Here is a 25413-nt window from a genome sequence, read left to right as displayed (position 1 = left end):
CAGTGTATTAGCTGTCTCATGGAAGTGAGTGCACTGAGTCATTTGTACTGCTCTGTGGACTAATTAGCTGTTTCTTTCGTATGTTGTCTATCTCTCTATATACATATATGTAAGCTCATAAGTGTCCTGGTTTTGTTTCTCCAGAGAACCCTGTCTAACATGCTCATGAAGTGGTGCTCCCAGAATGCCCTGTTTCGGGATTCTCCCTGCACTCCTGATGCCACTGGCTTCATAGTCTGGGGTGTGCTTTGCTGCTGCCCCTTGGGAGGATAAGCCCAAGCCAGACAGGGTGCGGGAAGGGGGGGCATGGACGGCACTGCCCACACAGAAAGCCCCTTCCTGCTTTCTGGCAGACCTTATCATTCCGTCTCCGAGGGGAGATTGGCCACCTGGGACCAAACATTCTCTCGCTTCCCTCCTCTTCGCTACAGCTGCTGTGCGTGTCTTCCAGATTTCCTGGGTGACTAGCGAGAGTGAGCCACCTGCGGCCTGGAAGAGGCAGCAGCAGGTTGTCCGGTCAGCCATCCCACAGAGGGTTGGTTAACCTGACCGGGGCTCTAATAGGTTGGCCTTTGCGGCTGCAGGAAATAGAAACCCGAGTCAAACTTGCTTGTGCATGAAGGGACACTGGTTGACTCCCGGGACTGCAGGAAGGACAAAGGTGGCCTCCAGGGCTCACATCCTGCCTGGACTCTGCTCTGAAACCACGGGGCTTTATCCTCGCAGATAAGCTAGATCCACTAAGAATTACTCAGGTTAATGGGGCACAGACATACCCTGATGCCTGGGGGCAGGGCTCTGACTGGCAGCCGCACTGGAACTCAATGCCGAGCATGTGGGTTGGGAGAAATGGGGTGCTGTTCCCCGAAAGGAATGAAGGTGGGCAGACTGAATACGTTGTGCCCTTCTACCCTATCCTACCCAGAAATTTTAGACACAGTTGTCCCCTGCCCTTCAAGACTCATCTGCCATTTGGGCTGTAACTTGCATGAGTCTCAAGTCTGCGTCAATTTACATGGTTCAAGCAGTATATTCCCATGAGAGGGGTGACATCATAGAGATTAAGGTTCCAGAAGGCTGCGATGGCCCCAGTGCGCCAGCCTTCCTTAGAACCTGGAGAGTTGTGAGCTGGGCGGGGCTGGAATATAGTTCCGGAGGAAGAGGAAGAGGACATCTCAAACCACCTGGTTCCACAGGAAGTCCTGGGCCAGCTGGGGCCTGAGTCAGAGAGGGATGGGAGAGAGCTAACCTTCCGTACAGAAGTGGGAATCCACCTGCTGGGACCACTGACTTGGTCTGTCTTCTCCCACGGGACCCCAAGAAAGGGCTTTATGGGTGGAGATGGGGAGCCCATGAGACCTGGGGGTATAGGGTTCCCAGGAAAGAAACATTGCTTGGGTCATACTTAGACTCAACAACTACTTGTTGATCTGCAAGTCTCCTTTAGCTGAGCACCCGAAGGTTTTAGTCCCTAAATCTGACAACCCTTAGGAAGGAGAGAGAAGGAAAAACATGGCCCCTCCCCTTACCCCTCCCCTCCCCCAAGCTCTGGATAGGGTGGAGTGAGTCTTGGAAGGCAACTCAGAAGACACATGAGGAAACAGAGCCACCAGGGCCACAGTCTTGTCCACCAAAGCTGGCCTGACCCCTGACGCTGGTGGGTGAAGGATCCTTGGCCTTTGCCCTCAGGAACACGCCATCCAGCTTAAGGCAGAGCACCTGTGCCCACACGCGCATGCACGCACAGTACAATCCACCTCCCCACACGGTTTTCCAGCACCAGCAGTTCAAGGACTAGTCCACCCAGCCAGTTGGCATCACGCGGATACTGACTCATGGCAACCCACGTGTGTCAGAGTAGACCAGGGCCCCTCAGGGTGGCCCATAGCTGCTCTCTAGGGAGTCCATGACCACACCCTCCTCTGGGACTTGAACCTCTAACTTCTCTGCTAGTGGCTGGGCATGGTAAGCCTTCACACTGCCCAATGCCTGTCACAGGCCAATTGTGTCCTAGCTCTTTCCTCCTTCTGGCTAGTCTGATGTGGCCCTCGGATCGGGCAGACGTGGCACCTGATTGCCATGTCCTTTTCTGGGGTCGCATCTGAAGGCACACAGTGACCCAGGTCCCTCATTCCTGCTGTCAATTTTTAGCGCAAGGTCCGAGTGCCAACTGGTCTCTCCGCACTACGCTTCCATTTTTCCCTGGTGCCATCTGGAGGGACACCGGTAGGTCGCGTTCGGTTCCTCATCCAGCTTCCCACCGCCTCAAGGTAACGTCCACCCATGGTTCTTGCTGCCACCCTGGGGCCTTCTCCAGAAGGATTCTCCAGCTCCTGACGGCTTCCCACTGAGCAGACCGAGATGTCAGGGAGAGCCTTCCCTCCACCCTCATATGTATCGTTCATCTGTTGACTTGTGATTATGGACACATAGATTTCTGTGTTTCCCAGTGGTTGTAATTTGCATCTATCATTATTCATGTTGATGGTCAGACTGTCCCAGATGATCTGAGAAACCTTAAGCTTGACCCAGATGGGGCACACCAAACAAAAACAACACTAGCAACAAAAGTAGAGAAATGGCATATTGCCAAAGCGAAGGCAGCCCAAAGAGCTGGAGAAACATTTTGCAAATCATATCTCTTAAAACGTATGCCTATGTCTAAACAACTATTACAAAAAAAGAACTATTGCAGCTCATTAATGATTAATAACCCAATTAAATTCTATACATAAATGTAATATAGATTTGTATAAATATGTATTTACATAAATACAAATACATTTAGGTAAATATAAATATATTAAGTTTTATATATATATATAAAATCAACAAACCCCAAATCCAAACTCACTGGCATTATAGCACCCCTACAGCACAGGGTAGAACTACCCATTTGAGTTTCTGAGATTAACTGTTTACAGGAGTAGAAAGCCTCCTCTTTCTCCCATGGGGTGGCTGGTGGTTTCAAACTGCCGACCTTGGGGATCACAGCCTAAAGTGTATCTGCTACTTCACCTGGGCTCCTAAATGGCCAATAGACCCCTGAAAAGGCAATTGACATCATCAGCCTGAGGGAAACACAAATCAAAACCACCCTGAGGTACCACTTCATGCTCACTCGGATTGCAGTAATGAAAAGTAGAGGTCATAATAAGTGTTTCCAAGGATGTAAGACACAGGGACCCTCGGGGATTTCTAGCAGGAATGTACAATAGCACCGCCACCTGGGAAAACAGAGTTTTCCAAAAGGTTGAACATAATGTTCCCGCAACCACCAACATAACAAAACAGGAAGCTGCTCTTGGGCATGTGGCCAGGAGATTTTATACCCCTATAAAACATTGTACGTGGGTGTTTACATCATTACTAATAATAGCCCCCCACAAAGGAAAAATTCAAATTCCCATCAACTGATGAATGGATAAATTGTGTACATTCATACAAGGAGGAACAGGAATAAAGTAGGAATACAAGCTGGTGAACCTTGAAAACATTATGCTAAATGAAGGGAGCTGGATACAAAAGGGCCCGTAGTATAAGCTTTCATTTACGTGAAGTTGCCTGACTAGGTCAATCCAGAGACAGACAATAGATTAGTGGTTGCCTAGGGCTTTGCGGGAGAGGGTCGTGGGGAATGGCTGTGGATGGGTACAGGCTGATGAAAATGTACAAAAACTGTGCCTCGTGATAGCTGTACTAAAAAGTTGAAAGTGAATTATTTGGGACATTTGTTATATCACAATAACATTATTACCAAATTTTATTGGTACATAATTGTTCCAGATTTAGCCAGGGGGCAGGCCTTTTATATCCACCGACAGTCCTTGCTTTCTGGCATGAGATCCCAGCCTTTAGACTGTTCCCTGCTTGAGCTGAGAACCAGCCATTTTCCAGTCCTGGTTCCCTTTTGGGGGAACATTATTTTAAAACCAAGATCTGGGTACTTATCACTTCAGTAAGCAGACTGACAATCCTCTTAGTCTGAAGTGTGTGTACTTGATATTAATTAGCATAGCTTCCATTTGCAAATGAGGATCAGAGAGGTGAAGTGCATTGCCCCAGGGGCCACAGCAGGAGGGAGATGAACACCCAGAGGCCAAGCGCTTCCTCCGGAAGCACATTTTCCGTGAGACACCCAAGTCAGTGCTCCTCCACCTTCCTCACGCACGACCCTTCCATCCAGCTCCTCAGGTTGTGATGACCCCCAACCATAAAATGATTTTCATTGCTACATCATCACTGTCATTTTGCTACTGTTAGGAATTGGGCGACCCCTGTGAAAGGGTTGTTTGACCTCCACAGGGGGCACCACCCACAGATTGAGAACTGCTGGCATAAGTAGTAGGGAAGCTTCCAGATCTGGGCCAGAACAACCAAACTCATGGCCATCAAGTCGATACCAACTCTTAGCAACCCTCTAGGACAGGCAGTAGAACGGCCCCCTGAGTTTCCAGGACTCCTGCTCTTTGCGGGGTGGGGGCCGGGGGAGCCAGGGGGGGTGGAAGCCACACCTCTCTCCCAAGGAGCGGCTGGTGATTTCGAACTGCTAACCTCGCGGCCCAACTGGGTACGACTGTGCCACCGTGGTCTTCATGAATGGCCTTTGGTAGCCTTGCTTCGCCCCCCACTCCCCCGGAGCCGAGGGGGACCCATCAACATGAACAGAGAAGAGGGGTAGGAACCACCACAGGTCATGGCAGCTGGGCCCTGAGTGCGTGAAGACTCAAGATACAAGTCTCTCTTCTTTTATAGATGTTTCTCATATTTTTTGTTGTTGTTTCACATATATTTTAAAAATCCTTTTATGTAGAAATAATTCTTTTTCGTTATTATAGATTCTCATTATTTTCAAGCAATGGGAGGGAAGAGTCTGGAGGGGGCAGTGAGTAGCAAGGCTTGGTGACCACATTCTCCTGGCTTTTCAGGCCCTCAGAGAAGACCCTCGGCTGTGCCACCTTCCTCCCGCCAAGCATGACAAGGGCGCTGCTTGTCTCCTTGGTCAGCTGTCTCCTTGCCCTACATCAAGCCAGAATTATCCAACGCTGTGACATGGCCAAGTTGCTTTATAAGGAGGACTTGCATGGGTTTGAGGGCTACACCCTGAATGACTGTGAGTGCCCTTTCTCCAGCCTGCCTCTCTTCCCCTCCTCTTGCCCGGGGTGAACTCCTTCCTCCTCTCCCCACCAAGTCCCAAAGGCAGGCTCCTGGTCCAGCAGCCATGAACTGAGCCTGCATTCCGTGGGAGGAGCTGCGACAGGCACAGGGGAAACAGAGATGTCCAAAGTCCCTCCAGCCCTCACAGCAGTCAGCCTAGCAGAGGAGCTTGGCAGTAAGCAAACACAAAGAGATCCAGGTCTGCCTGGTGGGGACAAATGCTGTGACGAAGAAAGTAGCGGTGGTGACAGGATGGCCTTGTGAGGAGGGGGCATTGAACGGTGCTGAAGGAAGTGAGGAACCAGGTCACGGGATGTCTGCTGGAGCAGCCTTGCAGAGAGAGGGACAGCCAGTGCAAACATCCACCTTCCTCCGTGGAAGGAGGATGAGCCTTTGTCTCTCGCACGAGGTCCAGAAGTGGTACTTACCTGTCTTACAACCCTTTTGCCTCCTCCCTTGCACTGTGGTGGTTTAGGTATATATAGCTTCTGTCTTTTATAAAAAAAATCATTTTATTGGGGGCTCATACAACTCTTATCACCATCCATCCACCCACCCATCCATCCATCCATCCATCCATCCATCCATCCATCCATCCATCCATCCATTGTGTCAAGCACATTTGTCCATGTGTTGCCATCATCATTCTCAAAGCATTTGCTTTCTACTTGAACCCTTGGTATCAGCTCCTCATTGCTCCCCACTCCCCCCACCTCTGTCATGAACCCTTGATAATTTATAAATTACTGTTATTTTTTCATGTCTTACACTGTCCGATGTCTCCCTTCACCCACTTTTCTGCTGTCCGTCCCCCAGAAAGGGGGTTATATGTAGATCATTGTGATTGGTTCCCCCTTTCTCCCCCACCTTCCCCTTACCATCTTGGTATAGCTACTCTCTTTACTGCTCCTGAGGGGTTTATCTGTCCTGGATTCCCTGTGTTTTCATCTCTGATCTGTACCAGTGTACATCCTCTGGTCTAGTCAGATTTGTAAGGTAGAATTGGGATCATGATAGTGAGGGGGAGGAAGCATACGCACCCTGACTAGCTCGTCTCCTCCTGGCAACTCTTCTGTAAGGGGGTGTCTAGTTGCCTACAGATGGACTTTGAGTCTCCACTCCACACTCCCCTTCATTCGCAATGATATGATTTTTTGTTCTTTGATGCCTGATACCTGTTCCCTTCAACACCTCATGATCACACAGGCTGGTGTGTTCTTTCATGTGGGCTTTGTTGCTTCTCAGCTAGATGGCCGCTTATTTATCTTCAAGCCTTTAAGATCCCAGATGCTGTATCTTTTGATAGCTGGGCACCATCAGCTTTCTTCACCACATTTGCTTATGTACCCACTTTGTCTTCAGTGATCATATCAAGAAGGTGAGCATCATGGAATGCCAGTTTAATAGAATATTAATATTATAATTAATATTAATAAAATATTCTTGCATTGAGGGAGTACTTGAGTAGAGGTTCAATATCCATGTGCGGCCTTAATACTAAACTTATAAATATGTGCACATAGATCTATTTCCCCATCCTCATATATAAATATATTTACATATGTACATGGTTGTATTTAGACCTCTATAAATGCCCTTTGCCTCCTAGTTCTTTCCTCTATTTCCTTTTACTTTCACATTGTCCCACTATCATGCTCAGCCTTCATTTGGATTTCAGTAATTCCTCTTGGTTACATTGCCCTTGGTCATGCCCTACCAGGCCTCCTACACCCTCTTTGCCATAGATTTTGGATCACTTTTCCCTTGTCCCTGGGTTTGTTAACACCGACTTCGTTTCCCCCCCTCCCCCTCTCCCATTTCTCCCCTGGAACTGTCGGTCCCGTTCTTTTATCCTCTCATAGCTTGCCTTATACTTGCCCCTGGAGGGCAGCACCAATGTCTGGCCCAGTTTAATACCCCTTCCCTGGGCCTTATACAGGTCCTGGCATGTGGCAGGTGCTCACTGAGTCAAGGAAGCGTGGCTGGACAGCTGGATGAGTGTTGTCTTGTTGAGTAGGGAGCTGGATGGGTAGATGGGAGCAAGGATGGGAAGAAAGGCCAGTGGGTGTTTCTGTCTAGCCCTCTGGCACCTGGCTCCTTTCTTCTGAGTCCTTGTCTCCAAATCCTGACCCCCTTCTCCCCATCTCAGGGCTGTGCCTGGCTTTTGTGGAAAGCAAGTTCAACACCTCCAAGATAAGCGAAAATGCAGACGGCAGCTTCGATTACGGTGTCTTCCAGATCAACAGTCACTACTGGTGTAATGATTACCTGAGTCACTCGGAAAACCTTTGCCAAACGGACTGTACAGGTATGGCGGGGTGGTGGGGTGGTGGTGGGGGCAGAGGGGATGGGGGCGGGGGGAGCACTAGCTTATATTCACAGGATCTCGAACCATAGCCTGGGGAGGCCGCAGGGGGCTGGCCTAAGAAATTAGGGAATGTCGATCCAGTTAGGAGATTCGGCAAGTCCTCAAGCAGGGTCCACAATGGCTCTGCACAGCCAGGAGGAGGAGGACAGCAGTGACTGCGGCCAACACTTATTGAGAGCTGCCTCATCCCCATGTCCAGCTGTCTTCATCCTGCCAACTTTCCATGCAATGGGAGCTATTATGATCCCCGCTTTACAGATGAACAAACCGAGGTTCCCAGAAAGCACCGAGACTGACTGACTGACTGCTAGACTGGTGGCCTTGAAGCATTGGCTCCAACCACTGGGTACCACTGTCTTTGGCTCATAACCTGACCAAAGGCCAAGTGCAAACGCCCCACCTCTAGGGTGATCCAGGCAGCTTCTCAGGGTCCATGACTCTGCCCCTGACTTCCTCCTGCTTGTGTTCCTGGGATCCCCACCCGGACAGCCCCCTCAGTAGGTCTCTGTGGTGTTTGCTCTGGAATTTCCTCCCCCAGGAGACACACCCTGGGGGGGAACTACCACCTGCCCGGCTAGGATGTAAGGAGGTGAACAGACCCACATCTCAGCCCTGGTGGGCCCCCCACCCGCATGTTCTTCAGCCCTGACCTCCAGCAACCATGTGGGGTGGCATGGGGAGGCCCCGTTTCCATCCTCTCTGCCTTTGGGAGGGCCCTCTGTGCCCTCATGGTTTCCCCTTTCAGAGCTGCTGAACCCGGACCTCCTCTCAACCGTCAACTGTGCAAAAAAGATCGTGTCTGGAGAGAGCGGGCTGAACAACTGGTGAGCAGGCTGCTGTGGGGGGGAGCGAGCGGGCAGAGCGCCTCCAAGAACCTGAACAAGACAGAGAGAGGGTAGTGGGCCAGCTGGGGTGGCTGTGCTCCCTGTCAGCATTTAGAGAAATGTGGTGAAGGGGGCACGGGCCTGGAAGCCCAACCCAGAAGCCCTGGGATCCCATTTTTTCCCTAACAAGACTCCTGGTTTCAGTGACAGAAAACAAAAAGTTAGCTAAGGGAAATGCATTCTATAAGCATGAGAGATGTACCCCGGAGTGCACACGCTGGGTGCAGCCGGGCCTCAGTCAGCCCTCCACAAGCCTCTCTGCGCCCCCAGGCACACGACAGTGAGGCTGCCCCAAGCTTATAGATAGGCTTAAATTAACGAGGCTATCACCCAAGCCAAGTTCCTGTGATAAAGAATCTGATTGGTGTAATTTGGATCGGGTGTCTTCCTGAGGGCCAATCAGCTTCAGCCATGGGAGGAGCTAGGTAACACCATCCTAGTTGCCACAGGGCCCCTCTCTTCAAAATCGAGAGCAACATTGTCCTGAAACCAAGGTGGTGTCCATTGGCAGGCAGCCCCACCCCCGGAGCTGTCAGCTCACTGATGGTGGGCCACGTGGGATGAGATGGTCACAACCTCTCTGTGCTTCCGACTGGCTGCAGAGCTCTGCAGGTGACAGTGAGAATCCCAGCTCACTGCCAACGTGTCGATGCCGACTCATAGTAACCCTATAGGACAGGGTAAAACTTCCCCTGGGAGTTTCCAAGACTGTCACTGTGGAGGGGAGTTGAAAGCCCCTGGGGAGCGGCTGGTGGTTTCGAACTGCCAACCATGTGGATCGAAGCCCAATGCGTAAAACTATTTCGCCAGAGCTCCGACGGTGAGGGTGGAAGGAGGTCAATGCCTGGACGACTATCCTCAAGGCTGATCCGTTCTCAAGGAGAGCCCCCTACCCCCCCCACCCCCGATGGATTCTCAACTCTTTGAATCAGGAAACTGTGGGAACAGGCTGAATGGGAAAGAAGAGGGAAGCTAGGGACCGAGGGAAATCTGGGTGTCTCTGCTTGGCAGAGCGAGGCCAGGTGTGTGGAGAAGCAGCAACCGAGAGCCTCATCTCTGTTTCCCTACAGGATAAACTGGAAGCTGCACTGTTCCGGGCGGCCCCTCTCCTACTGGATGACAGGCTGCTCCCTGGCCTGAGATGGGGCGTGGGCTTGCTGTGCAGATCTGCTACCCGCACCTGGGGCTGCTTCCTTGCTTCTTCCTCTTGCCTCCACTTCTTGTCATTTCCCCCCCTAACGGCGACCAGAGGCCCCGGAGTGCGTTGCTCTCCCAGGCTGCCTCCTGGTCATATCACCCAGGCCTAGAACTCAGGCTCCTGACCGACCGTCATTTGCAAGCCAACAGGGAACACAAGGCAGTGTCTGGGTTTGTTAAACTGTTAAAGTAATCCTTGTACAAACACTGTGTTACGTTATCATTAATCCCATGTGGCGTGACGTACCTGACATGATAGGAGGGTGCTAGGAACGAGAAGGGAAACAGGACAAAAGGACTGCTCTTCAAGTGTTCGGAATCCAGGCGGGGCACGGAGACACGCGCAGATCATTGCAATGGAGAAGAAAACCTACCAGGATGCGCTTGACGCAGTCTCAGGATCCACAGTCCAAGTGAGAGAAGGTGAAGAGATCTTGTGCAGGTGGCAGGAGTGGGGCTGAGGCTCTGTGTGAGGGGGTGTCCCCTCCCCCCAGAAACCCCTCTGTTTGGATGGCTGGCAGCACCTCCCTCTTTTCTCTTCATCTCTTCACTGTCTTTTCATGCCCCTCTTCATCCACGGAAACAAAAAGAAATCACACGGATCGAGGTCAGGTGAGTAAGGTGCGTGGAGCAAGAGAGGCCTGCTGTTTTTTGCCCCAAACTGACACACTGAGCTGGCTGCATGAGCAGGTACATTGTCGTGTTGGCAAAGCCAGTCCCGTCTGCTACAAATCAGGTCTTTTGTGTCGTGAACACACTTTCCCTCGAGGCATGTTGTTGCTGTGAGGTTCTGGCTTATCGCAACCCTGTGGACAACAGAGCAAAATACTGCCCGGACCGATGAGGCCCACACTCCTTGCTGTGCTGCAGCCACGGTGTCAGTCATTCCATCTCAGGCAGGGGCTTTACGAACATGACATCTTCTTCTAGGACTGGTACCTCCTGATGACACGTCCAAGGTACATGATAAGGAGTCTCACCATCCTTGCTTCTAACAGCATCCAAGGCAGACTGGTTTGCTCTCTCCAATATTTTCCACCCACACAATTAATGCACTGGAATTAATGTAATTCCCCTCCTGTCTCCCTTATGCACTGTCCAGCTTTCACATATGGCTGATGTGGTTCAAAATACCATAGCACAGATCAGGTGCACATTACTTCTCAAGGGACATACTTGCTTTTTACTTCTTGTACTAGAGCTCAAAGCCTGAGCCCTGGGTTTGCAGAGAGCTACCATTTAGAGCAGAAGTCTTAAAACCATAAAGAGTCCTTTTAAAAATTTTAACCATTTTATTGGGGCCTCTTACAGTTCCTATAATATTTCATACATCAATTGTATCAAGTATATTTGTACATATGTTACCATCATTTTTAAAAATCATTTTATTGGGGCTCATACAACTCTTATCCCAATCCATACATCCATCCATTGTGTCAAGCATATTTGTCCATTTGTTACCATCCTCAAAACATTTGCTTTCTACTTGAGCGCTTGGTATCAGCTCCTCATTTTCCCCTTCCCTCCCTTACAAATGCTTGATAATTTATAAATTATTTTTTTCATGTCTTACACTGTCTGATGTCTCCCTTCACCCACTTTTCTGTTGTCTATCCCCCAGGAAGGGGGTTATATGTAGATCATTGTGATTAGTTCCTCCTTTCTCCCCCACCTTCCCCTTACCTTCCTGGTATCTCTACTCCCATTTCTGTTTCTAAGGGGTTTATCTGACCTGGATTCTGTGTCTTGAGCTCTTATCTGTACTAGTGTATATTCTCTGGTCTAGGCAGAACTGAAAGGCAGGATTGGGGTCATGATAGTGGGGAGATGAGGAAGCTTCAAGGAACTAGAGCAGGGGTTCTCAACCTTCCTAATGCCTCTACCCTTTAATACAGTTCCTCAGGTTGTGATGCCATGCCCCCCACCATACAATTATTTTCATTGCTACTAAATCACTGTCATTTTGTTACTGTTATGAATTGGGCAACCCCTGTGAAAGGGTCATTTGACCCCCAAAGGGGTCACAACCCACAGGTTGAGAACCTCTGAATTAGAGGAATATTGTGTTTCATTGGTGCTATACTGGGCCATGGTTGACACAGCCCTTGCTTTTGATCTTTCTGTGAGGGGATGTCCTATTGTCTACTGATGGGTGTTGGATTTGCTCTGAGCCCCCTCATTCTCAACAAAATGTTTTTTGTTTTGTTTTGGATCTTCTGGTGCCTGTTGGCTGATTCCGTCGACACCTCATGATCATACAGGCTGGTGTGCCTCTTCTTTGTGGGCTTGTTGCTTCTCTGCTAGATGGCTGCTTGTTTACCTTCAAGTCTCTAAGACCCCTGATGCTATATCTTTTGAATGCCGGGCACCATCAGCTTTCGTCACCACATTTGCTTATGCACCCACTTTGTCTTCGGAGATCGTGTCGGGAGGGAGGGTGAGCATCACAGAACATATAGAATCTTCAGACAGAGTCTACTAGCACTGTGTTCTTTCAGACCATTATCTGTGCAAAGGTTTGCCCAGAGACAAAGTATGTTTGCCACCTGTGAAAAGCAAATCAACTTTTAAGGAAAATTAACACAAGACTAGTCCCAAGAAGGTAAAGGTTAAGTATATCCCAAGTGTCCGACTTTTCAAAAATGCTATACCCTTCTGTTACCCCTGATATCAACCACCGAGCCTCCCCTCCGTATATTCCCACATGTCCCCGGGGTCTGAAAATCGCTGCAGGTGCCACACAGAACTCACGGGGTGAAGAAAAATGGCTCATGTGGGTGCTAATTGCGTGTCAGTCCCAAATCCCAAACTCAAGGCATCTGTCTGGAGGGTCCCCCTCCTCCATATGTGTCCTGGATGGAAAATGGGGTACTAAGACTCATGGTGATGAGTCGTACCCCATCCAAGGTGGTCGGAGGATCCTGACCAATCCTACAAGCTTTTTGGTACATGTGTACCCCGCGCCTTTGAACTCTGGTGCTGGAGAAGACTGTTAAAAGCACCGGGGACTGGGAAAAGGACAAACCCATCTGTCTGGGAAGAAGTACAGCCAGAGTGCTCCTCAGAGGCAAGGCTGGCGAGACTTCCTCTTACCTACTTTGGACATGTTGTCGGGAGAGACCAGCCCCTGGAAAAGGGCATCGTGATGGGTGAGTGGAGGGGCGGCGAAGGAGAGGAAGCCCTCAGGAGATGGACAGACGCAGTGGCTGCAGCAGTGCGCTCAGGCACGGAACAATTGCGAGGACAGTGCAGGTGCGGGCAGGGTTCGCTCTGTTGCACGCAGGGTCACCGTGGGTCCGAGCAGACTTGATGGTACCTAAAAACGACGTATACATATTCCAATCCTGGTCCCTTTCCTGATTCTGTAGTCCCACCTGCAACTGTGATGATTGATGTGTCCAGCAGGATTTTGTCCCCAGTTTCCTTTGTGCTCTAAGTAGCTGAGTGGACGGTGAATCCTTGGACAGCATGATAGCCTCAGTCTGATGGTCTCTTTAATCTGGATGATAATCTTTGCCTTGTTTTGTCCCGTTGAAGACGTAATATATTGTATTTGAATTTAGAGGTCTCTTTCTGCTAGCACACAATGGAACGAGTCTTGTGCAATGCGCTTGATCTCTGGAGCATTGGCTGTGGATCCAAGTAAGAGGAAAGCCTTGACAACGTCCATCTTTTCTGTTTGTCAGGGTGTCTGTTGGTCTAGTTGTGAGGAGTTCTGCCTCCCTTGAGTTGTAATCCATACCGAAGGCTGTAGTCTTTGCTCTCCGTCAGGAAGTGCCTCAAGTCGTCTTTGCTTTCCAAGGTTGGGTCATCTACCTATCGCACGTTGTTGATGAGCCTTCCTCCAACCATGATGCTGCATTCTTCTTCATGTAGTCCAGGTCTTGGGATAGTTGCTCAGAATGTAGATCAGATAAGCATGGGGAAAGGATGCAAGCCTAACACACACCTTTCCTGATTTAAAGCCACTCAATAACAGCCCTTGTTCTGTTCGAATAACTGCCTCCATGTACAAGTTCTGCATGAGCACAATTAAGTAAGTGTTCAGGAATTCCCATTCTTTTCAGTGTTATCCAGAGTTTGTTATGATCCACACAGTCAAATACCTTTATATAGCCAATAACTCCTTGTGTTATTCTGGCAAATAAATGACTTTCAAAATGCCCAAAACACCCCACCTCAGGCACCACTAGTTCCAATTGGGGGGTTGGATCTACTCTTAGATTATCCAAGTTTATCTTGCAGATCAACCCCAATTTCCCATTTACCCTTCTCCCACAAACATACACAGATAATTGGTCAGAATCATGTAGGACTCTCAGAATGCTTCTAAAGGGTTTTGAGTCAAAATGTTAAGGCTTAGTGATTGGTCTATTTGGATAAGATAGGCAGGATAAACAATCTGAAGGAGAAAACAACGTGACCAACATTTCAGGGGATGGAGGGGTAGGGTAGGGATGGGGGGGCATGGGTGAGTGGGAGGCAGGGTGGGGGAGTGAAGGAGGAAGTGGGTCTTAACAAACCCAGGGACAAGGGAACAACAACTGATCCAAAACTGATGGTGAGGAGGGTGTAAGAGGCCTAGTAGGGCTTGATCAAGGGCAACATAACCTAGAGGAATTACTGAAGGCTGAACAGGATAGTAGGACAAGAGGAAAATAAAAGGAAATAGAAGAAAGAACTAGGAGGCAAAGGGCAGTTTTAGAGGTCTAAATACAGGTATGTACATATGCAAATATATGTATATATGATGATCGGGAAATAGATCTATGTGCATATACTTATAGGTTTAGCATTAAGGTAGCAGATGGACATTGGGCCTCCACTCAAGTACTCCCTCAATGCAAGAATACTTTGGTCTATTAAACTGGCATTCCATGATGCTCACCTTCCTGACACGATTGCTGAAGACAAGTGGGTGCATAAGCAAATGTAAAGAAAGCTGATAGTGCCTGGCTATCAAAAGATATAGCGTCTGGGGTCTTAAAGGCTTGAAGATAAACAAGTGGCCATCTAGCTCAGAAGCAACAAAGCCCACATTGGAGAAGCACACCAACCTGTGTGATTATGAGGTGTCGATAAGATCAGGTATTAGGCATCAAAGAACAAAAGATCATATCACTGTGAATGAGGGGGAGTGCGGAGTGGAGACCCAAAACCCATCTGTAGGCAACTGGACATCCCTTTACAGAAAGGTCTTGGGGAGGAGACAAGCCAGTCAGGGTGCAATGTAGCACCGATGAAACATACAACTTTCCTCTAGTTCCTAAATGCTTGCTTCCCCTCGCTGTCACGATCCCAATTCTACCTAACAAATCCAGCTAGACCAGAGGTTATACACTCGTACAGATCAGAGCTGGAAACAGGGAATCCAGGACAGATAAACCCCCCAGGACCAATAATGAGAACAGAGATAACCAGGAGGGGAAGGGGAAGGTGGGAGAGAAACAGGGAACTGATCACAATGATCTACATACAAACCCCTCCCTGGGGGACGGACAACAGAAAAGTGGGAGAAGAGAGACATTGGACAGTGTAAGACATGGAAAAAAATAATTTATACATTATCAAGGGTGCATGAGGGAGGAAGTGAGGGGGAAAATAAGCTGATTCCAAGGGCTCAAGTGGAAAGAAACTGTTTTGAGAATGATGATGGCAACAAGTGGACAAATGTGCTTGACACAATGGATGGATGGATTGTGATAAGCGTTGTAGGAGCCCCCAATAATATGACTAAAAAAAAAAAAAAAGAAAAAATGTCTAGAAGAAGAAAAAAAGACCAAGTGATTATTTGCATAGTTTAAACTCCTTGTAAGCATGCCAAGTCCAAGGACTTTATCCAGACTTGTGTCTGGAAGTCTTTTAAAGTTTCGTAGGTACTTTCTACCTCGTTCTCTAGTTCCCTGCTCTAGGAACGAAGGTGACGCCGGCCTGTAAGCATGTCCACTTTGTGATCACATAAACCCACCCTTTGGACGCTACCCCACCTTAATGTAAGCACTGATGGGGGGCGAGCAGTTGCAGCGGAACTAAACGCGCAGGTCCGACAGGAGTGGGCGGGGCAAGGGATGGGCCCGGGGCTCGCCGACGCCCTTCAACTGCTCCCACGCCCCGCCCACGCCGTACGGGCCCCGCCCCCCGCGCGCTCCCTTTAAATTTTCGCGGTTGCCCTGGCGCAGGCGCAGTGGCACGTAACGCTTAGCCGCGCATGCGCAGTGGCGGCCGGATGGCGGAGTTGGTACCTTTTGCGGTCCCCACCGAGAATGACAAGACCCTGGTGGTGTGGGAGTTGAGCTCTGGGCCTTCGGCCGAAGACTTGCAGGTGTGCCGGGGCCAAGGTGAAGGGCGGGATGGGGAAAGCCGCCCACCTGGTGACTGACGGGGTCCCAAGGTCTGGAGTTCCCCCCTCGCCCGTCCTGAATTGCTACCTGCCCTCATTTGAATGCCCAGGTACCGGGTTCTGCGTTCTCTAGAGCAGAGCCCACCTGCCCACCCCCCAGATGTTATCGCCTCCAGGACACATTGCCTGTAAGGCTCCTCAGAGTTGGGGCGCCCAGAGGAAACGCGTGCAGGAACTGGGGAGTGTTTTGAGCCGCTCCCTGAGGGGTACCCGGGCTTGGGAATTCCAGGGGCTGCCGCACTCACCTGCGTGGGCCCTCCCCACAGCGTTCTCTGTTCGCAGTGTTCTCCCCGTTTGGCCTGCTGTATTCAGTCCGCGTCTTCCCCAACGCCGCAGTGGCCCGGCCTGGCTTCTATGCCATCGTCAAGTTTTATTCCGCCAGGGATGCTCGCAGAGCGCAAAAGGCATGCGACCGGAAGCAGCTTTTTCAGAATTCTCCAGTGAAGGTAGGTCTCCAGGTGGAATTCCTAGCACCACCAGGGTGGCCCGCTGAATTCCGTCAGAAGGAGCGAGCGCGTGTGCACTGCCGGAGTTCTGTTCCGTGGAAGCGAGAGAGGGAGTTCGTTTCTCCTCAGGTGGGACACGTTGCCAGGAGAGGCCAATCATGCTGCGTAAAGTGGACGAAAAGAGAGGAACATCCCCAACGGGATGGATTGACCTAGTGGCTGCAACAACGGGGCAAACATAACAATTGTGAGGAGGCGTTGCAGGATCCGGCATGGTTTCCTTTGATTGACCGTGGGGTCGCTGACTCCGTGGCACCCAACCACATTTGCACCCCACCTTTGGTAGACAGCACTAGCTGCTCCGCAGGAGTAAGATGAGGCTTTCATAAAGATTTACATTTTTGGAGATCCACAGGGGCGATCTCCCCCACCCCCCTGACCTTTAGGGTTATGAATGGAATCGACTCCACGGGAGTGAGGTTTTTGGTTTACAGAATGCTTTCGGATGCAAAGCCCACTGTATCGATCCTGGAGTTCCCTATTTTTTAGATGCAGGGAACTGATCCTCCATTTCCCCATTTTTAATCACTCAGAGTGATTGTGTGATTTTCTTAAGGTTAAGGACAATAATTGTTGAAACTGGAGGTTAGCTAAGTGCAGAGACCGGCCTGGGGTAGGTAGGGCTATGGAGAGGCTTGGAGGCCACTCACACCCGCTAGTAGCTCTTATGACAGGTCCACACCAAATGGGCCCCTCTCATATCCTCTCTTTAAAAAAAAAATTGCAGGTGCTCCTTGTGAGGCGCAGTGACACCTGGATCTTAAGTCACCCAGGCACAATGGCAGTTGAATGTACTGATGCTAACAAGCAGGCCATTCTGTGCTGCCCTTGAATTTTAAACATCTTCAGAAGAAGAATCCTGCTTTGGCTTTTATGGGGGCTTTAAATTCCATTACCTCATCACCATCATCACGATCTGGAGCTCCATTTAGGTTCCCAAAGACGGATAAAAGATCCTTCACTGCGTCATATGCCAGTTACACTTTCCCAGAGGCCCGGAACGCTCTCCCCTTCATCTGTTCAAAGGCCCTTCCTTAATCCCGGACTCTCTCAATTCCTCTGAATATGTGAATGAGGCTTAGATAGCCTAAACCTTTGGCATTAAACCTTCTTCCCAAGCTGCACCCAATTTGATAGCCTTCTTTTGCCCTCATGCGATCTCTCCCCTCCCTCCCCCATCCTTGTCCTATTTCTTTCCTCAGTGATATAACTTTCTAATCTGGGAACTTGTCTGGTAGTAAGTCCAGGGATCCTATTCAATGCCTCCCCAATCCTGCCTCCACTCCGTGTTTGAAATTATTACCTCTAGGCACCCTTTAATTTTCAGACTGCGATCTGCCTGCTTGTAACCACTCAGCGGTTACAGTGCAGCAGGAAGACTGACGAAGTTCATGGGTTTGCTTGTGAGTGGTGAGTTGTTAGTGCTCTGTGGACACAGACTATTTCATGCACTGTAGGTTTGTAGGTTTTTCATAGCATTTGGCCATCGCTGAGAGAGTGGGAAGGAAATCCTCTAAAGATCAATTCATTGATGAGATGGGAGGGCATGTATATGGTTGTTTTTGGATGCCATCGGGTGGATAAGTAACTCAGGGTTTCCTAGGCTTTAAGAGAGCACATAACCGGTTCTTTGTCCCTCAGAGCCACTGGGATGGATTCGAACTGCTGAACTTTTAGTTAGCAACCAAGCTGCTTAACCATTGTGCCCCCAGGATTGCTTGGCATTGGTATTTTAGGTTGCTATCCTCCAAAGTTCAAAAGTGGTCTTTTATACTTTGGCAAGTATATACAGTTCTGGTCTTTTTCACCATTTACAAATATTGGAAAGAGGAATTTTGAAATAAGATCCGGGAATGGCCCAAGGCACTGGAGAGCATTTTGAGGGACATAGTTGCCAGCGATATCGGTGGCACGGTTACCCAAGAACTGCCCGCTGTCTGCTTCCCAGGAACTCGGAGCTCCTCTGAAGCTCTAGTTACCCAGAAATATGCCACTGTAACCAAGGCAGCAGTCAACCTTTGAACGTTAGCCTTCATCTCTCCATCCCAGTCATCAGCTTCAGATTGGGAAAGTCCTTTTATATATATGTATATGTTTTTAAATTTTATTTTATTGGGGGCTCTTACAGCTCTTACCACAATCCATACATATATCCATTTTGTCAAACACGTCTATTGTCATCTTTTTCAAAACATCTTCTACTTGAGCCCTTGGCATCAGCTCCTCATTTTTCACCCTCCCTCCCCCACCCTCCCTTCCTCGTGTCCCCTTGATAATTTATAAATTATTCTTTATTTTCCCCTGTCTTAACGACTGCTGTCTCGTTTCACCCACTTTTCTGCTGTCCGTTCTCCTGGAATGGGGACCATATGTCGATCATTACTCCCCGCCCTTTACCCTTCTAGTGTAGCTTTGTTCCCCTTGCTGCTTTGCTGTACACCCGTAGTGCTCACCCGTGCAGTGGGTCAGATCAGGCACGTCTCCCACACCATGTCCCCAGTGCTGTCCCCCTTAGCGCGCTGTGTCAGTGAGGGACACGTCCTGTCTCGTGATGGGACCGGTCCTGTGATCCCCTCTGTGCCTTGGCTGCTCTGAGCCGGAATATTGTCCTCGGGGTTGGTGGGCTGGGGGTCATTTTATATTTCTATACTCATTCACTCAACAGACCCTATTAAATGCCTAAAAACTCTGGAGTTCTGCTAATAAGTAAAGAATGAGCTATGGTTCCCTCGGCCCTTCAGAAGCTTATAAACCAGTGAAGAGGAAGATGCCAATAAGAATATAGACACGTTGGTGGCAACATGTGCACAAATGTGCTTGATACAACTGATGTGTGGATTGTTATAAGAGCCCCCGGTAAAATGATTTATATTAAAAATATATATTCATAGACTACACTTGGGCTTAAAATACACAACAGACATTTAAGAAAGAATTCATGATGTACGGAATGCATGTTGTTGTCTTGAGCTGCTGCTGAGTTGACCCCGGCTCAGGATGACCCCATAGAAACCGAAGGAAACTGCTGCCCAGTCACATACCATCCTGTGATCTGTGGCAGATCAGAAGCAGCAGCTAGGACGAATGATGCCATTCATTATATGATCAAGGAATCTGGTATTGTTTTTTGTTCGATTGCTTCCAACTCAGGGACTGCTAACCAAGGGTGCCAGTTCAAACGTCCCAGCTGCTCCACGAGAGAAGGGTGAAGTTTTCTGCCCTATAAAGACTTACCACCTCTGGTCCCCACAGGGCAGTTCCACTCTGCAAGACCAGTCCGCATCCGAATCACCTCCATGGGCATGAGTTTATGCAATCGCATAAACCGTTGCTTGCTCTGTCCTGTCCTCACGAGAGTTATGTTTGAGCCTAATCTAGCTTGGGGAGGGTCTTTTTGACTGACCCTCCAATGTTTAAGTTGTCCATAGAGTTAGCACTCAGGAGATAATTGCTTTCTCAGGGAGCTTGCCAATGCAAATGAGCCTCTGTGCTTTGAGCTAGGAACCTGCTGTGGTGCAAATGACTGAAGGTTGACATCCACGCAAGGCTGCCTCAAAGAAAGGCCAGGTGGTGGTCTACTCCCCCAAATCAGCCACTGAACACCCTGTGAAGCAGAGTGCTTCTCTGACACACAGGAGGCTCCGCGAATCAGAATCAACTCGAAAGCAATTAGTTTTTTGTTTTGTCTGTCTTCATATTGACCGATAAGGGTATTCCCCTTTCTAAAGAGGGGAGGCATACTGCAGATTAAGGTTCCACCTTCCTGCTTTTTCCATCGTTGAGGGGGGGAGAGAAACCATTTATTTTCTCTGCAAGTCACCAGGCTAGAATTTGCTTCAGCAGGATTTCCTCAGATGTGGTCACCTCCACTGTTCACCACCAGGGGTCAGGGAAAACCTGCCTGTTAGCCAGGGGCCCTGGGGATGGCGCAGAAAAGCATGCTCTTTAAGCATAATAAATAACATTTAGGGCTTGTTGTGATCACACTTTTTCCAACTACTGTATGAAACCAGCACAAATAAATCGCAGGTTTTCCCTAAGTAAAGTCTCCATATCAGACTGCGGTATTTGTGGACCTGTCTCCTGTGTCTTTAGGTTCATCTTGGCACCAAACATAAGGCAGTTCACCATCGGGCCCTTGCCCTAAACAGCTCTCGATGCCAAGAACTTGCAAACTACTACTTTGGTTTCAACGGATGGTCAACAAGGATCATGAAGGTAAACCATTGTAGGCTTGCTTTTGAGTTACCAGACTCTCAACACGGAAATCCTAGACTTGAGAGGAGGACTGAACGGAGCTGTGAGGAGGAGGCAGGACATGGAAGTTAACAGAGCCTTGGCCTGCCCCCCTTAATGAACCCCTAGTCTCGACGCCGTGGGTGGTAGTGGCCACAATGTTCCCCACTGTTTGGTAAAAAATGAGAGCTGGCTGTCCGGATCTTAGTCATTCTTTTGTGCTTCTTGCCTGAATCTGAAGTGATCAGACACTTCGACTATGAACTGAGACGGCTGGAGGCGAGAGACTTCTCCTAAGAACCAATTTTGAAGTCTACCTGGAGATTTTAAGAACTTTCATTTCAAATTCGCACAGCTTCAGAATCTTTCTGACCTGGAAGAAGGGGAAACTGCAGAGAGGGCCACAGCTCAGCAGCAGAGCCTGAGGTTCTTCTGTGCTCTGGAGGTGGTACTGCCAGCCTATGCGTGCAGGAGTCCCGGAGCCGGCCTGGCGGAGGAGCCTTTGGATAAGCAGGAAGAGGGTCTGTTTCTCGAGGGGGCCGAGGTGGGGGGCTTTTCTTTCTAAAACTCCTTTCAGAGGGATCATCACCCCTCCCTGTGCTAACCACTAAAGCTCCCAGGAGAGTTGTTGCACCTTACAATGCAGATTTCCCTCTAACCCGTAGGTAGGCAGAACTTTCCCCTGGTAATGCTAGCACTGACCGCTTGCAAAGCATTTTGGTGGAAGGGAAGAATATTGTTTTTCCAGTTTTGGCATAAGAACTTGGTTTTGTATTAAAGTAGTCTTCCATCTATAGATCTTTCATAGTCTTCAGCTAGCCCAGCAAAATCACCACCCAGATCTAAATATACTCAAGCAAACATTCAACCCTTGGCTTCCTCATGGAAGAACATGAGTGGAAACCGTCACATGTAAGTGCCTGAAAGGACACTGATCAGTACTGGGACTTTTCCCAAATGCCTGACACTCAGACTTGGGGATTTAAGTCAGCATGGTTGGTAGGGAGTGGAGTGGAGTGGGCACCCAAGGGTGATACCCAGGGGCAGTCCATATCATCTGCACCTCACCCAGCGCTTCCTTGATGTGCGATTCCAGCTCCTGACCCAGGGGAAGCGAGGCCAGCTGTTCGGGAGTAGAGCCTCAACTTGTCAGGTCAAAAACATCGTGAGATGTGAGAGTTTTGCTAAGTTCCTGGCCAGTCCTTTCCAATACTTTTGAGGACTTCTGAACTAGAGGGAGCAGCAAGCGTGTCCTCTGCCCGCCAGGATGTAGCTACGACACAGCTGTCCAACCAGTCCCTGCCCTTAGTCTTCAAGATAATGTTCTAAGAATTACAGATGGATGTTTTTTCTTTTTTGACGCATGACATAAAGATGATCGTTCAGCTAAGACTTTAATCTATTTATTTGGGTTGGAAATAGGACCACTGTCGATCCTCATGAAAAGGAAGCTGACCCAGAAGCTGGCCATTCAGAAGGCTTTGTCCAACGCATTCCAGAAACTATTGGTCGTGGTTTTAGGTAAGACTTTCTTTACGATCTCTGAGGTGCTTCCGTTTCAGTGAGCACAGGAACTCATTTGGAAAAGTGAATTGGATGGACATTTGGCTATCTAGAGCACTCCAGATGATTATTATACTTCCCAAACTGGTTTATAGCAACGGTCTCAAATTCATCACATCTGTGAGAAAAGTGACAGCAAATATTACCGACTTCCTTTCCAGGTGCACGCCGACTAGTCTCAGGCCACACAGTAAGAATGTCTGACCCAGTCTTCTTTCTCGATTCCTCACCTATCATGCGGAATGGTGTTGTGATTACATGCTTTAGACACTTAGTGTGAGTCCCAGCTCTGTCTTTTAGACTGTGGATACATTTTTAGCTTTCACAGCCAGAGAGATTTGAAAGTATTTACTATCTCTAGACTGCCATTTCCTCACCTGGAAAATAGGATTTGGTAATTACCGGTTCATGGAGGCATTGCAAGAGTACATGAGCAATGGAAACAAGCTTAGCAGTGTGCCAGCGACATGGGAAACAGGCCAAATATGTTCACTTTGTTATTTATCATTATTGTTTTATTAAAGAGAGCATTAGAGTATGTCCTCTGAATCAAGCATCTTCATTTTGGTTCCCCTCCGGGCACTGACATATTGGGTATGTGCTCAATGGGATTGAGATGGGATTCAGCTGTTGAGAGTCAGCTGCTCTCGTGTGAGTCTGTACCTGCCCTTTAAAGTGGTCATGTGATTGGATGGGCATGGATTGTGCTCTCTGGATTTTTATCTCGGGGTGGGGAGGGGTTAATGTTATCGACTACGGCCCAAAGGAAACTTTATGATGAGCAGAGAATCCTTACACAGAATTGCTCCCCTACTTCATCACCCTGCTGGCATAGAGGCTCAGTAACCCTCATTAACTTGTCAGAGAACCTTGCTTGTTTATGAGAGATGCCACTGTGCCTTCCAGCCTTTCCAGTGAGCCTGACGGCTCTGGTCATGGAGCACAAGCAACTCTGTTGGACGCTGGCTAACAGCCTCCAAGAACCAAGCCAAAGGACCGGGTTCTTTACATCTCCCTAATATGCGAAGAAGTCCCTGGTGGAATAAGACATTTAAGCTCTAGCCCAAAAGGCTAGCTGTTGGAACCCACTCAATGATGCCGCAGGCTGGTGATCTATTTTCCAGAGACCCCAGCCTCGAAACTCCTGTGGGGCAGTTCCACTCTGCACACACGGGTTCCCCTGAGTTGGAATCAACTGTGTGGCAGTGAACAATATGTTGGCATACTCACTGTGCACACACACTCACACCCAGCTCTTGGTTAGGGCTCTTGTGCACCTTGCAGGGGAGTTATCTTCTCTGATGTGCGTGGGTTCAGTCTTGGTCAGTCTTGGTCAGGGGAGGGCCGTAGGTGGTTGCACACTAATACTAACCTAAAGGGTTGGAGAGTCACACTGAACCCACTCAGTGGCAAATTGCAAGACAAAGCTGGCCAATCAGCTTTCATTAAGATTACAGCTAAGCAAGCCCCGCGGAATTCAATGGAAGTAACTCGATGACAACTAACAAGAAGGCACGCAAATGTCCTCTTTCTGTCCAAAGTTTGTTGTTCCCCAAATCTGCTGGAAGTAGACACTCAGCACTTACTTCGCATAGGAAGTACCTCCTCTTTCCTAGTTTTCGATTCACCTTGTCTCCACCGAATGCCTTACTAGCTCATCATATTGCAGTTGAATATTTTTGTTTCCACAGCTTTCCATTCCTATATAACATCATAGCTCCTGTTTCTAAGGTGGCATAAACCTTTGAGTTAAACACAGTTGATAACACGTATCACCAACAAGTGCTTACGATAACAGCAGTGTGAGACAAGGGAACTTCAAGGAAAAGAGTGCTTCCACTTTTAGGGATCAAAAGAATGCCTAACTATTGGGTGTCACCATCCTATGTGGCTGCTAATCTGAGGGCCAGGTGACTGGAGGGTACGGTGCCAGCCACTGGGTGGGTGTTTTTGTGTGCTAGAAGTTTTAGAGCAAGAAAGGACTTGAAGGGAAAAAAGAATGGGTTTGAATTGTCCATTCATCTTCTTTCAGAAAACGGTAAAATAGCTGTGGAATACCGACCCAGTGAGGAGGTCATAGATGCCCCAACCGAAGCAGAGTCGCTGCAGGACGTAATGCACGTAAGTGGCGCTAAAGCTGGAGGGCTGCATGGGTAGTGTGGCCGTGATTCAAACCACCAGCAGGATTGGGGACATGCTGCCACGCAGAGAGCTCTCCTAGTGCAAGGGATTGCTAAGGCTCTCCTGACGTCCTGGCCCTCAGCTCTGACCCTTCTCTAAAGCTTGGGTGTAGGGCTGAGAGGCATCAGAGCCCTCCCACGGCTATGGACACAGGTGAGGGCCACTCTCTCCCTGCAGACATCATGGGTGCTAGCCGGAGTGAACACAGGCCTCTTGAGAGTGCCCCTTAAACAGGATCCCAGAGCTCTGGGCATGAAGTATTTCTGGTCTTAATTAAGCCTGATTCTCCTACAGCTTTAAAAAGCACGATGCCTTTGAATAAAGGCGGCTTGCCTCTGTCTCAGCATCTCAAATATTGTATGAAAAGTTTCATCAAAGGACCTTTTGAAAATCTGTTCTTTGAATGCTTGAGGCATGACCCTGGCACGGCCATTTCCAAAAGAAACTACCGCCTGCAAGATGCTTCCTTTAGTAATATGGATAATAGCAGGAACGTCAGAGGGGGAAAGACGAGGGTCGATCCCAAACCCCAGCCACCCAGTTGACGTTGACCCTCTATCAAGGGTTTTAAACACTGTCCATCTTTGCAGAAGCAGCCAGGGGAGCAGCTGGTGGTTTGCATCACCTACCCTGCAGTTAGCAGCCCAGTGCTCGGCCGACAGTGCCACCCCTGCGTGTGCTTAATTGGCAGGCCCAATGTTTGATTATTTAACTCGCTCCAGAGTTAAAAATTGTTTTATTTAGAAGAGAAAGAGATAAAAAGAGAAGGCTTGCCTTTATGGGAAAAAAAAAACATTCAGAGTTTGTTGGTTTGTTTTGCATGTAAAATTAAATCCCAGTCAAGGGAACTTGTGGCTTACAAGCAGTCTAGTTCCCTGTGAGAGATGAGGTTCAGGATCAGTGCTGAAGATGTCAGGAGCC

The 25413-nt window shown here is 48.9% G+C and overlaps 2 protein-coding genes across 7 annotated transcripts in view; both read left to right on the top strand.

Annotated features, from left to right (window-relative positions):
* Positions 1 to 4974: 4974 nt before the first annotated feature.
* On the top strand, positions 4975 to 9549 carry LYZL6 (lysozyme like 6). Its single transcript, XM_075559398.1, has 4 exons — positions 4975 to 5113; positions 7307 to 7465; positions 8271 to 8349; positions 9480 to 9549. Exons 1-4 carry the CDS (start codon positions 4975 to 4977, stop codon positions 9547 to 9549), a joined length of 447 nt encoding a protein of 148 aa, XP_075415513.1.
* Positions 9550 to 15794: 6245 nt separating this feature from the next.
* The window catches only part of LOC142459948 (RAD52 motif-containing protein 1-like), a 52061-nt gene continuing 42442 nt past the window's right edge, over positions 15795 to 25413 (top strand). For 5 of the 6 annotated variants that reach the window (XR_012786493.1, XR_012786492.1, XM_075562006.1 and 2 more), the window contains exons 1-6: positions 15795 to 15928; positions 16273 to 16452; positions 20608 to 20730; positions 21104 to 21269; positions 22171 to 22269; positions 24344 to 24432. Coding sequence is in view for 4 of the 6 variants with exons in the window: in XM_075562006.1 (XP_075418121.1) it covers positions 15815 to 15928; positions 16273 to 16452; positions 20608 to 20730; positions 21104 to 21269; positions 22171 to 22269; positions 24344 to 24432 (771 nt within the window). In the remaining 2 variants the exon portion in view is untranslated. Of the gene's footprint in view, positions 15929 to 16272; positions 16453 to 20607; positions 20731 to 21103; positions 21293 to 22170; positions 22270 to 24343; positions 24433 to 25413 lie in introns of those variants that run through there. The other variant, XM_075562008.1, reaches the window with a different exon arrangement.

This window comes from Tenrec ecaudatus, chromosome 10 (genome assembly GCF_050624435.1).
Source record: "Tenrec ecaudatus isolate mTenEca1 chromosome 10, mTenEca1.hap1, whole genome shotgun sequence".
NCBI lineage: Eukaryota > Metazoa > Chordata > Mammalia > Afrosoricida > Tenrecidae > Tenrec > Tenrec ecaudatus.
The sequence above is the reverse complement of the archived record's forward strand: the minus strand, read 5'-3'. Positions and strand labels throughout refer to the sequence as shown.